The 15,142-nt window shown below is 36.0% G+C and overlaps 2 protein-coding genes across 4 annotated transcripts in view; one reads left to right on the top strand and one right to left on the bottom strand.

Annotated features, from left to right (window-relative positions):
• Window positions 1-357: 357 nt before the first annotated feature.
• On the bottom strand, window positions 358-13,473 carry LOC117334477 (galactose-1-phosphate uridylyltransferase-like). Its single transcript, XM_033894128.1, has 10 exons — window positions 13,358-13,473; window positions 11,499-11,668; window positions 11,133-11,208; window positions 10,468-10,646; window positions 9,896-9,952; window positions 8,701-8,823; window positions 8,233-8,365; window positions 7,383-7,466; window positions 6,901-7,055; window positions 358-6,355 (listed from the first exon to the last, which is right to left on the bottom strand). Exons 1-10 carry the CDS (start codon window positions 13,377-13,379, stop codon window positions 6,287-6,289), a joined length of 1,068 nt encoding a protein of 355 aa, XP_033750019.1. The 5' UTR covers window positions 13,380-13,473; the 3' UTR covers window positions 358-6,286.
• Window positions 13,474-13,531: 58 nt separating this feature from the next.
• LOC117334475 (leucine-rich repeat-containing protein 49-like) overlaps window positions 13,532-15,142 on the top strand; it is a 129,064-nt gene continuing 127,453 nt past the window's right edge. For all 3 annotated transcript variants that reach the window (XM_033894122.1, XM_033894121.1, XM_033894120.1), the window contains exon 1: window positions 13,532-13,748. In XM_033894122.1, the coding sequence (XP_033750013.1) occupies window positions 13,704-13,748 (45 nt within the window). In that variant the 5' untranslated portion in view covers window positions 13,532-13,703. The remainder of the gene's footprint in view (window positions 13,749-15,142) is intronic.

Raw genomic sequence — 15,142 nt, 5'->3', positions numbered from 1 at the left:
GTGGGCAGTTCATAAGCTGGTGAACTCGCAACTGAATTGGTAGGGTTATATAGTGGCAGTGCCATACAATGGTAAATATATGTGTGTATTTCTTAAAATAGTCAGGTATGACTGACAAGTGAAACAGTTCCATAAGATTTTATGAAGTTAGTTTTACCAGAATTGTAGTTATACTACGATAAATTAAGCCAAATCACCTTTTGAACAACTTAGCCATGATGGGATTTGAATTAAAAACCTTTCATTACTCTAGCACCTGAACTTAAGATTACATCCTGAAATTCACATTAATTCACTATTACATTAAAGAAGTCAATACATGAACTGGTACATGTATATTGAAAAGACAAACAGCAATTGATTTAAATAAAAAAAATTTTATTTGAACCAATATCTTTTCTGGATTTATGTCTACAATGATGAAATCAAGTTGTTTGCAAATAAATGTCTCGAAAAACTATTTATACAATAAGAGGTCTAGAGGGCCTGTATCACACACCTGGATATTGCAGTGAGTATGGGAAAACACTACATTTCTAAAGAAGAAATATTTTAAAGAATTTGCTAACTTTCCCCTATTGGCCCCCTCTGGCCCATGTCCACACCATTGATACAAAATCCACACAGTAGTTCAAGTAGCAGCAAATCTTAGTAAAAGTTGAAGGATGACAGATGATGCACCACAACATGGGTTCACCTGTCCTTTGGACCAGATGAGCTAAAAGGAATTGTTGTATGATGCCATTTATACAAATTCTTTAACAGTTAATTTACATGAATTACCATAATGTTTTGATGACATGAAAATGTGACATCATGCTAAACATCTAGTCCTGATGTTAAAAATGACATATTTAAAAATCAACTACATAACAACAATCATTTCATAAAAGTCAGTATGATATAAAGGCCATGGTTCATACTTAATCATGCATAAGATAAAACTCAAATCAGATTACAGTATGCAAGTATCCAATTCTAGAATTCTTCTCCCCAAATTATACTTTGAATCAGTCGACATCATTGGGGAAAATGAACAGAAGAACATGTGTTCAATTATATTTTGAATTCAAATGGTGTGTGATTTATTGAAACAATTAAGTAAGTAAGGTTTTCTTCTCTGGAAAAGTGATAAAAGTCTGCAGATCATGTGCATTACATAAAGCAGATCAGTGAGGTAAGCAATCCTGTTACAGGCTTTAATTAGTTAGTTTTAATTAGGTACATCTTTCACATAAATACCGGTTGGGGTGGGAGTACAGGTACAGGTGGGATCATTAGGTTGAATATGGTACCTAGTACCTCGTCATAGATACTGGTACCTAGTACCTCGTCATAGATACTGGTATCTAGTACCTCGTCATAGATACTGGTACCTAGTACCTCGTCATAGATACTGGTATCTAGTACCTCGTCATAGATACTGGTATCTAGTACCTCGTCATAGATACTGTATCCTAGTACCTCGTCATAGATACTGGTACCTAGTACATCGTCATAGATACTGGTACCTAGTACCTCGTCATAGATACTGGTACCTAGTACCTCGTCATAGATACTGGTACCTAGTACCTCGTCATAGATACTGGTACCTAGTACATCGTCATAGATACTGGTACCTAGTACCTCGTCATAGATACTGGTACCTAGTACATCGTCATAGATACTGGTATCTAGCACCTCGTCATAGATACTGGTATCTAGTACCTCGTCATAGATACTGGTATCTAGTACCTCGTCATAGATACTGGTATCTAGTACCTCGTCATAGATACTGGTACCTAGTACATCGTCATAGATACCGGTACCTAGTACCTCGTCATAGATACTGACGCAATGTTATTGTCATCTATATTGAAGGTGAACAGGGTATAAAAATAAAGTTTATCTATTTAACAAACAAGTTATATCAACTTATCTCTCATGCTGGCCTGGATGGTACCACATGAGGAAACCAGAGTACCGGGGAAAACCAATGTGATTGGGCAGGTGACCCATACCATTTCACGTGATCAGAGAATCTGACCCGAGCCACCTAGGTGAAAGGCAGGTGACCCATACCATTTCACGTGATCGGAGAATCTGACCCGAGCCGCCTAGGTCAAAGGCAGGTGACCCATATACCATTTCACGTGATCGGAGAATCTGACCCGAGCCGCCTAGGTCAAAGGCAGGTGACCCATATACCATTTCACGTGATCGGAGAATCTGACCCTGAGCCGCCTAGGTGAAAGGCAGGTGTAACATAGTGTCTACTTACTAACCTTGATATAACATACAGGTATCCCTGGCTACATGTATTAAATGTTCTTATAAACAATATGTACCTATCAACTATATTGTAAAATTTACAATTTTCTGGTTCACATTTCCCAGGCTAGGCTTTATAAAGTTTCAAAGAAATGATAAATCTGAATTATTTTACCCTTTATCAACTTTTCAAAATCGGTCTTGGCATGTCGCATAATCTATGTAAGACCTATATAAAGAGTTGATAAATGTCAGAATAATTTTGGTTGATAAACAATAAATACACCCTATATTTTGAGACAGTTGGAGGTAGGAACAAATAGCATATTTACACTGAGATACTGAATCCACACCATGATATATACAACAGCAGCAGATTCACAAATGTATGTGATATAAAGTTTTCAATATAAATTATAATAAAATAGTTATAAGTTATACCTAAAATAGAGAATAGCATATACAATTATGAAAGCATTTGCCATTTCACATCAAATGTAATCTTGAATCAGTCAAGAGATTCACAAATGTACATGTATATGGTATCAAATTTTCAAAATAATTTATAGTAAAATAGTTCAATGTTTTAAGTTATACCTAAAACAGAGAATGGTATATACAATTATGAAAGCATCTTGCCATTTCACAACAAATTTAATTTTGAATCAGTCATGGATTTTCTTTATACACTGTATTTATATCTTAAATTTATATCTACACATAAAATTGTAATTTCATCAAAAATTTCAATTATGACAAAAGTCCTGTGGTTTCATTTCAGAAAGACTGGACATTTTGGATAAAACACACCTGTTTTTATAATTGAATCTTCTAAGAACATAACTTCCCTACCAACACTACCATTGCTATTTATTCATTCTCTCATTCTGTCTCTCTTTCCCCTTCTCTGTCTCTCTTTTCCCTTCTCTGTCTCTCTTCCCCTGCTGTCTCTCCTTCCCCTCACTGTCTTTCTCTTTCCCCTTCTCTCTCTGTCTCTCTTTCCCCTTCACCGTCTCTCTTCTCTGTCTCTCTTTCCCCTTCTCTGTCTCACTTCCCTTTCACTGTCTCTCTTTCCCTTGCTCTGTTCTTAAGGTATTGAAATATAGACAATGAATCCATAAAATATAATATTAGTTAAAACCCTCATGAAAAACAGCAAATGTAAGCCATCAATGTGTGATATTAATTAAAATCCTCATGAAAAACAGCGACTGTAAGCCATAAATGTGTGGGTGGTTTTGATTTATATAACGTTAATATGTATACAGTCACCTTCTAATTTGCACTAGATGAAATTTCCCTTTACCTTGATAGATACAGCAGCAGAGTGTTTGATCCCAAATCCAGGCACACTATTCCTGTATCTGTGACACAGACTAACACTTAATCTAAATGATGACATCTCATCCCAACAAAATAACAATTTAAATTCAAAGTACAATCATTCCACTTAGATTATAATGCTGTACAAGATTTGATTAAGTTCGGTATATTAATTGTGACTACATATTGTCACTGGTTAGTAAAATACATGAATACAATAATCTCGAGGCCTTGATTAATTTTCGCATCTTCAGATAAAATGTGGTAAAAAATTCCTACACTTATTCATCAGATATGTCCTCCATTTAAACTCTGGTGTGAGATTCAAATACAACAAAATAAATAAACAATAATACATATCACTAACTGGCATGATATTTGAAATGTTTACCATTTTACATCCAAATGTGTCAACAAAGAGAGTAATAGAATCTATCATGGGTCTATTCCGTGGACAGGAATATTTCAACCCGAGTGTAAGAGTTTGGCCAGTAAGCATAAGGCTTGCAGAGTGCTGGCCAGCCAAACTCTTACACGAGGGTTGAGATATCCTTGTTCGCGGAACAGACCCACGATTGATTATTTTTCTCACATACTAAAACGGAAGTTTTTCATCGCGCCATCTTCAATGCTTCTTGGAATGTGCATCAAAATTGATGATGTCATCATTTATGACTTGGTTACTCAACGTAAAATGATGACGTTACGTTATTGTGAGCAGCGTCATATAGCGCGTGTCGGCTGTCTTTACCCACCCTGTGTAAGATCGATTTATCTTTTTCCTAGCAACCGCCGGATAACCCTGTGAAGTATGTGAGAACAGTTTCTCTTACCATGGACAGAGATATCCACCATTTTACTGATGTAAGATTTTCTTACCTCACCCTAGGGTTGAGACAAGATATAAATGCTCTTTGCACATTTTTCACAATTGTATGACATTGCTGAAACAATTCAATCACTTAACATCAACATTGTCTTTCATTGGTGTAATGTCAATATTTGATACATAGCACTCACTCAGGGTAAACAGGGTGGGAAAAACACATTCATTACAAGTGCCCAACAGGAATCGAACCCGGGTCTCCGGTGTGATAAGCCACAGCTCTACCTCATGAGCCAAAGAAGCATGCTCTGTCAGCTAAGGGACACCGACCCGTTCCTTTTTGACTACTCCCTATTTTTCTGGAGATTTACCCGAATCTCAACCTGAGACTCTCAATACCACCAACATGGTATTTAATTGGGTGTCAATGTGAAAAATACATTCCTGTCAAGTGACCTGACACGAATCAAACCCGGCTCCGGTGTGAACGACTCTACCTATTGAGCCAAAGAAGCATGCTCCATCAACAGTGACAGAGACCATATTTAGCACAGTACAAGCCACATCAACCCGTTCCTTTTACACAGAGTAAGAGAAAAATAATTAATCAGCCCCTTGAGAATGAGACAGAGAGGTCTCAACCCTTGGGGTAAGATTCTTAAGCTGCCAAACACTCAGCCTCAAGAGGATGAAAGATTCTATTATCACTCACATTGATTTGAAATCTACATCCAAAAAAGAAACCAAAGCTATTCACAAGCATATTACTCAAACACCAGTACTAGATTTTATCTATCACTATGAGTGATTCTCTTCCCCTTTCAGTTGAGGTTCCACAGTAACATTTCTGTTATACACTTATTTATTAATACAACTTGAGAAGTATGCTTTAAATGTATTTTCAATAAAATAGACATTTCCATTATTGAGACAACAGAAAGGTGTCATGAAGTTATGACATCACAATAGTGTTATTGCACATATTGTTTTCAGAAAATCATAATACAGACCTCTTTTACAATAAATTGTATGCAAGGTATTACATCTGGAAGAATGTGAGACTATTTTACAGATCAGTTTGCTTTGTCAAAAAAAAGGAGAAGTATCAAGTTGATCCTTTTGTAGCATTTTAGAATCTTTTCACCAGAATGAGACTCTTTCATGCCCCCAGAATTTCTAAATTTGGGTAAATCCATTGGAATACTCTTCAGAGGGAATCGATCCTATCATCCTCTAATCCTGGGCATGAGTCTTGTACATGTGTACTCTTATATCTTTTATATGATAATCATTACTAGATCATGTTATATGATGAAAAAAGACATAGGAACTAAAATTTAGGGATGTTCCAATAAACTATCTAACCAAGGGGAGAATTCAAACAGGAACCACAGAAATAGAAGTGAATTAAACAGTACATATAATAAGACACATTTTCTCCCAAGCCCTCCATGTATAGAATTTCCTCATTTCCGGTGTCCTCCTGTAGGATACATTTTACTGGAATATCCCTGATAATCTATTCCAGAAATAACTGTGTGGGAGGGAAGGAGGCACCTGTATTAAAATTTGATGGTGGGGAAAAACCCCATTTTTCTAGTATTCTATATACTAAATATGTTTTGATATTTGACGGATGGTGATGGTCTCAGAAGAATTGCCTCCCACACATCCCACATGGATAATTTTGGAACAGCCCTTAAAGACAAACAAAACACTTTGTCTCGATATAAACACCAATGTCCTACAGAACTTGATAAAATCTCATTAAACTTAACGATAGTTTACAATATAAGCCATTTCCTAGATATAGTAGCACCAAAACTAGAGGCTTGTGGAATTTAGGACACACTGTAGTAGTAACACCACCCGGACAGAATTGTTCGTCTATTCCTTGTCCTTGTTAGTCTGAAGTTTGTAGTGGATATCCGATAGGTTTCTCAACTTCTCTGCAGCCTAAAATAGTAAAGGACAAAAACAGTTATCAAATCCAGTCGGAATGGCTAAATGTTATATAAACGAAAATATTCTTCAAGTACTGAACAAGTATTGATAAAGGACAGACCACGGAAGAAGAGTAATTTGAACAGCTAAATAAATGATGACTTGGTTATGTTTGTTTTGTTTGACGTCCTATTAACAGCCAGGGTCATTTAAGGACGTGCCAGGTTTTGGAGGTGGAGGAAAGCCGGAGTACCCAGGAGAAAAACCACCGGCCTATGGTCAGTACCTGGCAACTGCCCCACGTAGGTTTGAACTCACAACCCAGAGGTGGAGGGCTATAGTGATAAAGTGTCGGAACACCTTAACCACTCTGCCACCGCGACCCCTATAATAAATGATGATAGTGCCATGTTTTTGACATAATGAAATAACTGCTCTAACAAATACATCAAATTAATCTCACCAGAAATTACTTTCGAGCATATTATGATTTGATGGAAATGCTGATAAATCTGTCTGGGTCTATGGAAAGTGTGATAATGGAGAATAAAACCTACCTGTTCAGCAGACAGATCTCTCTGGGACTGAGCCAGCATCTCGTAGCCGACCATGAACTTTTTCACTGTAGCTGACCTCAGTAATGGAGGGTAGTACAGTGCATGTAGCTGCCAGTGCTGGTTATCCTTCTCGTACATCTTACCTGTCGGCGCACCTGTACAAGTCAACAATCAAATTCAAAACTGAATCAATTAATTGGGTAGAAGCAAGGCTATATCTGAAGCTGAATCCTGATATCCTCATGTTCTGGAACAATATTTAAGCTTCCTTTATATTTACACAAGGTTTCCAACGAGTTCTCGTTGCTTATGATTTTATAATATTGTAAAAAGTTGAAAAATACAAATTAGAAAGAGACAGGAGAAATTTTAGGTATGGTTTTATGAATAGATTTATCTGACCACGAATATAATTGATTATGCATATGATACATAAAGGCAATTTCAGTGATAGGTTAAATGTATGAAAAATGAATAATTACCATGCCAACCCATGGAGTAAGGAAATGAAATTTCAAACATATTATCATACTTGGACAGCAGTTTCTTAATAATGTCGGCGAGAGCTGCAAAACAGGAAGAAAACCAGGATATCAAATCTTCACTGCAGCAGCAATTTATCACCATTTACGAACACATCAAAAGTGAACTGAAGAAAATATTGTTGATAAATCAAAAAATTAAAAACTATGTCTGTTCAGTATGCATTCTTCATATCTCTGGTTCTAACAAAGTGTTGAATTCTCCCTCACTTGATGAATATTCTGATTTTGGAACAATATAAGACTACATAAGTTACTCACTGATCTTTGACTATGAGACTCAGATCTATCCTTAAATGACCCTTTTACATCACAAATGATATAAACACCCTTGCATACAATACAAACTCTCATACATGACCAATATAGGAAGTTAATAAAATCTGTTTAAAAATGAAGTCAATATAGAGCGATGACGATTTTATATAAATGATACAGGTAACTGCAACATTAACCTCACAAATTTGAAATATTCGCATACTTGATAAATACAAGAAAATTGATCAAAATTTATTTAAAAATGAATTTGCTGGATTAATGGTTAGTAATAAACGTTACCTATGCAAATGGAGCACTATATTCCCTACTCATTATTGTCGTGAAGGGATAACATTTAACATTGTAAGTGCCTCTTAACAGTATATCTGGTGCTCATTTACCTCTAACCATGAGGTGCCTTTATTATTCAATGGTTGTGGCACGACCCTGTATATATACCCTGTATAAAGTATATCATTACTGACCTAAGATATACAGTTTATTTTGTTGGGGGTATAATGATAATACTTACATTCCCTTTCCAGATCTGTGAGATCCTGTATTCTGAGTACATGTCGTCGAGGTAACAGGATTGTCTCGTAAGGCCAGACTGCCCAATAAGGTACTAGCCACACCCAATGTTCATTTTGTAGAATTATTCTCTCCTGGAGAGATCAGAATCAAACGAGATGAGTAATAGATATACATGTATCTTATATCCTGTATTTTTTTGTAAGTGTGCCAGTTTAGTTTTTTTTTGTGAGTGTTCCAGTTTATTTTTTATCTTAAAATACCATGATTTACCTAGTACATTTATGAAATATATACTATTCAAAGTTTAAGTACAACACAAATTAAAATTGTGGTTACGTGGAATAATATTTGAAAATAAATAATGTAATTAATCAAAACAGAAAAAGTGTTTTAATGTCACACCTTAGACCTGTTTGTACACAAAAATCAATCCTCTACAATAAACAGTTTTTACAATGTATTGTACCTTCTTTTCCAGCTCCTGTTTTACATAATCCAGCAGTAAAGGTTGTTTGTATTTCTCCATATATTTCTTCTGTGTTCTGTCTTTTACTGAGGGCTCATTAGGTATAAAGGAACTCGCCCAAATCTACAAAGAGAGAGAACATCAAATATAATTAACCGTAATTGACCTTATAAACACACATGTCCTAATAAGTGCGTGCGTACACCTTCCAATTTACGTATCAATCAATCGTGACGTTACCTTGAAACTTTATTAAGTGCACACCGCTTTAATTTTGTCACCACTTGGTACAAATTTTTTTTTATATAAAATAATATACAGAGCACATTCAATGAATGATTTTAATATCCATCAGTGAAAGTTTATTTTACAAGCTACAGACTGGTTACTACCATTACAAGATAGCCTCATTTGCCTCCATTATCCTGACATTATCCTGAAACCTGCCATTATGATGTCAATTTTGTCATACAGAAAGAAATCGAGAAAGAACTTGACCTCCAAAACTTAATGATTGCACAATATGTTCATATGACCTAGCTGTTGTGATGACCCCTACTCAAACCTATCTATATCACCTGTTTGTACTGTAAACTTGTGATAACATGGTAACCTGTAGTACGGTTATAATAAACTTGTATGTCCACTCATCTAAGACTGTAAACTTGTGATAACATGGTAACCTGTAGTACGGTTATAATAAACTTGTATGTCCTCTCATCTAAGACTGTAAACTTGTGATAACATGGTAACCTGTAGTACGGTTATAATAAACTGGTATGTCCACTCATCTAAGACTGTAAACTTGTGATAACATGGTAACCTGTAGTACGGTTATAATAAACTTGTATGTCCACTCATCTAAGACTGTAAACTTGTGATAACATGGTAACCTGTAGTACGGTTATAATAAACTTGTATGTCCACTCATCTAAGATGTACTGATTCAGAACAAGATTAGCATGGGTTGTAAAACGTAGATCTCGCAAGAAAAAAAAAAAAAAAAAATCAAATATTAAAACAAAAAATGCAAAAATAGTCAAATCAATATGCCATTCAGGGGGAAAACAACTATATATCATGATTATAATTTCAAAGAAATTGGTTGAAAATGTAGATCTCTGGCCAACAAACATTCACCCTGGACAGACGAAAGATCACATAAAACTCATATGGTAGTGAGGTCCATACTAACCTGGCAGTGTGGGTGTGGATTAGAACAGCCCATCATAGCACCCTTGTTTTCAAAAATCTGAAATCAACAAATTAGTTATTCTCACATGTCTTTTCTGGGTACTCAGATTTCTTTCAAGATTAAGAATCCCTCTGTGCTGACATTCCAAATCAACAAGACTGTACAGTAGATTGCAGTACATATCAGAACTTATCTAGGATGTTACAGACAAGGAATGTGTATGGTTATATAGATGGCCATATATGTGATCTTGTAACAATGTTATATTATGATATGAGAAACATAGAAGTATGAGACAACTGAAAAAAGCATTCCATAATGAATAAATTTGATAAAAAATATGCTGGATTTTGATGTTGCAGCAGGTTACATCTTACTAAACGCAGCGCTTTACAAACATCCATTCTATAAACTTGTCTTTGGTCTGAGAGAGTATAACACATTCAACTAAATTGTAGGTACAACTATATCATTTTAATGCTGGACTCAACTGACCGAACATGAAAACAATATTTTACAATAATCAAACAAAACATATTACTACATGTACTGCAAAAACAGAAAGTACCCACCTGTACCCATTCAAACTTTTTACCAAGGTCAGTGTTGATTTCAGCCCACTTGTCGATGACAGCTCGGACCTCTGCCTGGGACATGATGGGGAGAGTGACGTCAGTGTGGGGATGAAAACACATCACCTGACACTTTCCCCGTGCGGATGCCGACTGAAACAGTGGGTCATCGTTCTTCTCTATCAACAAAACACAAATTCTGATATTAGAAATCTTACTATACTAGTAGAATATGACTCGTTAATGGTATGGGACAAATGTTGTCTTACTGATTACTAGATAGAAATAACTTATAAATAATAACATTCAGTATTGACTAAAAATAAGATGTACAGCAGACTGATATCAATATATACTGTAGCTACCTACCCCCTTTCCAGGAGAAATCAGTACATTGTATTTTGACCTAGATTAACATGGCTTGGTCTTCAATGATGCTTACCCTTCCAGAGAATATTTAAACAAACTACTCAACTTTAATGGCTGAATGAAATATGTCTTAAATTTACATATAGAGTTGTAAGTCCAGGACGCCAAGTTGCCAACCCAAAGACTCTGACTAAGGTAGTTAAGGGTGGCACTTACAACAGGACAATCAAACAGTCTGTATAGCATTTTTACTATGATAGGTGTACTTTATCTGGTGAATTTTGTATATAGATTACCAGGTTCCGGCACACTCTCTAGTAAGGCTTGGAAATCATTATCAAATACAAAGGTCCCGTCGTAGTCTGGATTGACCTGCAGTAAAATAAAGCTACAAAGAATATCAAACAAGACAGGGCTCTTACTTCAAATTCAGATTCACAGGGGTTCATAAAAGTTTGAATATACAGGTTGAGATTTTTTCTCTTTCTTCTGCTTCTGTCTTGAAATGTCTACAATAATTGGAATCATCATGCTGGTTACAATAATTAATGGCCATCTCTTGCATACCACCGACACTTGTGCTTTAATATCATTGACAATCCCTTGTCTTGGCCTGTATTTGATTTGTTGATCTGTATGTTTATAAATATGAGATGGATTACCTTGCCACTAGACCGAGTGTTTCCAGGGCAAAGAGGATTTTTTGGGTCATGTCTCGGGATGTTCTCTTCCTCAGGTTTTTCCACTTGGCCTGCCCACGGCCTCTTCATACGATGTGGGGACACCAACACCCATTCCTCCTTCAGTGGATTAAAACGTATGTGTTGGTGGTCTGTAAAATTTTAAATAACTTGTGTGAGGTTACAAGGTTAAGTAAGACCAAAGCAAGTCAAACAATTAATACGAAAACAATCGCAATAACACAGGTTTAATAATGCTACAGAACTGGACTGGGCTAAGCACCAGTGGCCAAGTAGCTCAAATAGTTGGAGCGTCCATCAAGAGTTCAGTGGTACGGGTTCTAGTCCGGGTCAGGTTGCTGTGTTTTTCTCTCCTGTTACAATAATATTGGCATGTTGTATATATGCTCAGATGCTTTGGGATAGAACTCATTTATCATATGTATTATATATTCTAATTTATAAAGTGAAACTCTGTGAGTATGTAATAATTTCTTGCACCAATGAGCATCTGTATAATTTGTGAGACCATCATTGCTATCTTTCTTCTGTAATAGCTATATAGATAGCAAGATAGTACAAGATGCTCATGTACACATATAAAGCTCTGAATGGTTTAGCTCCTATGTATCTCAGGGATCTTGTGACACCATATGTCCCATCGAGATCACTTCGATCAGAACATGAAAACTACTTGGTTGAGCCAAAGACCCGAACCAAAACATATGGGGACAGACGTTTTGATAAAGCTGCTGCCTCCCTTTGGAATCGTCTCCCTTTAAAAATTAGGAGTGCCAGAAAAATTGATTCTTTTAAGACTCTTTTGAAGACCCATCTTTTCAAATTAGCTTTTAATTAGGATGATTAAAAGTTTTAACAGTGTTTTACCAGTATTGATATATAGACTTTATAGCTGGTTTAAGCTCACCACAGGAATGACTTGTTCTTTTATATGTTTTAGTGTTTTAATATCTTGCTTTTTATATATTTTAATGTTGTGAATTAATTTTTATTTATTTTAAGGTTGTAAAGCGCTCTAGCGTAGTTTTTAAAGCTAAATTCAGCGCTATACAAGTTCTGTATATTATATTATTATATTATAGGCCTTAGTGTAGCGGAACTGGGCCGGGTCAATCATCGGCGACCAGGTAGCTCAATTGGTAGAGAATCCGGCTAGTGTTCAGAGGTCCCGGGGTCGAACCCCGGTCTGGCCGTGCATTTTTCCACCCCTACTGTAGCGGAACTGGACCGGGTCGATCATCGGCGACCAGGTAGCTCAATCAGTAGAGCATCCGGCTAGTGTTCGGAGGTCCCGGGTTCGAACCCTGGTCTGGCTGTGCATTTTTCCACACCTATTACATTTGGTGCCTGTGACCAAACCTTGTTTTCAAGTGAGGTGAATATTTGACAAGGGGATACCCGAACCTGGGTTGTGAGTTAAAAATAGGAGGGAAGAGTGTAGCAGAACTGGACCGGGTGGATCATCGGCGACCAGGTAGCTCAATCGGTAGAGCATCCGGCTAGTGTTCGGAGGTCGACCCGGTCTGGCCGTGCCTTTTTCCCACTCCTATTACACTACTATGTGTACAAAGAGGTTATTTGAAATTAATTAATTAACTGATGTATTAATGAAAAGGCCAGCATAATACCACGTTAAATGTATCATGCATTCGAACATTTTCATAAAACTGCACTGCACAGTCAATGACTGGTACATGAACGGATCTTAAATTGCAGGGGTGAACTATTACACGTACACCGCCCGGTCCAATGACAGGTGCCCGTTTTTACATACTCAAAATGTTCCATCTGATGTAGTTTGATTCATGTTAATGACATACCTGTGGGGTCGAAAGATGTCATATTTCCCAAGCCCTTTTAAGTATTTCTGTTTCTGTGGTTTGAACAAGAAGTATGCAGCGTGAAAACCAAACCCACTCTCCACACGTCTGCTCTCCCAATGTGAACCATGAAAAATGTAGCCTTATCAAGAAGTCTAGTACGCATGCGCAAATACTTAGCTTCCTATGATTCAATATGGCGGTTCTGTTAAGGACGATGTCAACCGAAATGGAGAGATATTTTAACTACAATCTCTACACAATTGTTGAAAATGTGTTATGAACATGGACAGATGTGTATGAATATCACATCTGTGGAATTTTTAGAAGTGGTGTGTTGTCAGTTATGTTCAACAAGCCAAGAAGCAGACTAAACTTACCCAGTAAAGAGGTACAGAAAACATGTTGTGATGCCAACATTTTTTTGTAAATAATTTATATCATAAACACACTTAAAATATCCGTACTTACTTCACTAATATTTTTATTCAATAATAACCTTGCACTTTTAATCTGAATGAATAGTGATTATACCGTTCGTACTGTTATTATACTTAGTTATGTTGCTGTGATTCACAGTCTGATTGATTTCATTTTAATTGCATGTAGTTTAGTCTCCTTCCTAACAACTGTTTTAACTAACTAGCATTATTGGTTACTGTAACTTGTGTGATGTTACACCTGGACAATATTGGACATGCCTCCATCCCACCACACACCATTCATTGCAGGTATATTAACATGGTTCTAGCAGTACCTACATATGAACAAATATATATATATCTCTTAATTTGTAACAGGTTTAACATATTTGAACCAAAAATATGATGAAGATTGTTTAGCTGGCGACAATATGTTATAAGTTCAATGGGACATTATTGGATATACATATATATAAGCATCCAGAAGCCCATTTCATTTCCTTTTCCTGTTAAAGGTTATCCAGAATAGGGATGGCTGGGTTTGCAATTATATTGAAGCAACTATAATGAAATAAATGTGATACCACTAGATACATGTATGTGTATATGTATATGGTATGCCAATATTATATACTTGAAAAGTTATGCTCTGTCTGACCTTTACCCTTCATCAGTAATATCATTCCACATTAGCTCAGCACAACAGTTAACTCTACCATTCACATGATTAGCACTGATTATGATGTACTATATATTTAATCTTTATGAAAAGCATGATCAGTATGATTAGTAAACACTCAGATTTCCCCCACTTATCTAGCTTTTCATGGTACAACTATTTTATAATGAAAGTAGCTGATTCTGTTCCTTCATTGCTGATAATCGTTGTACATATCTTTATATTACCTGTAAGCATGAAGCTAGATCAACTTTTCAAAAGTTCTTGGTTAATACTTTACCAAGGAAATTAAAAATGAAAGTATTACATATACTAATGTATATATGTATACATATAAGGATATTCCTACTAGTTCAAGAACAGCTATATTCAAGTATTAATGGTCTATATATATATATATATATATACTAACACAGATAATATTTTGTGTTATAACTAGTGTCTCCATCTACTTAACAACTAGCCTGAGTTTCCAGACATGGTATCAGGGCCAGAGGAAACTTGGGCTAATTAACACCATACAGTTTGTAGTTTGTGTTGATCTAACAGACTATTTACTAACACCAGGGTTTGCGTTGAAGTCATCCCCTTTGTATCAGTAATAAAATTTTGTCAGAATTAAGAAAGAACAATAGATTATATATATGCCAACTTTGAAATTGAAAACCAAACTTATTGCAAAAG

This window comes from Pecten maximus, chromosome 9 (assembly GCF_902652985.1).
Source record: "Pecten maximus chromosome 9, xPecMax1.1, whole genome shotgun sequence".
Lineage (NCBI taxonomy): Eukaryota > Metazoa > Mollusca > Bivalvia > Pectinida > Pectinidae > Pecten > Pecten maximus.
The sequence above is the reverse complement of the archived record's forward strand: the minus strand, read 5'-3'. Positions and strand labels throughout refer to the sequence as shown.

Excerpts from the sequence above, each read along its gene's own strand:
- LOC117334477 (XM_033894128.1), bottom strand. The coding sequence starts at position 13,379 with ATGACATCTTTCGACCCCACAG. Across the intron at positions 9,953-10,467 it reads AAAAGTTTGAATGGGTACAG|ATTTTTGAAAACAAGGGTGC; the intron begins GTGGGTACTTTC and ends TGTTGATTTCAG. Across the intron at positions 8,824-9,895 it reads ATCCACACCCACACTGCCAG|ATTTGGGCGAGTTCCTTTAT; the intron begins GTTAGTATGGAC and ends CTCTCTTTGTAG.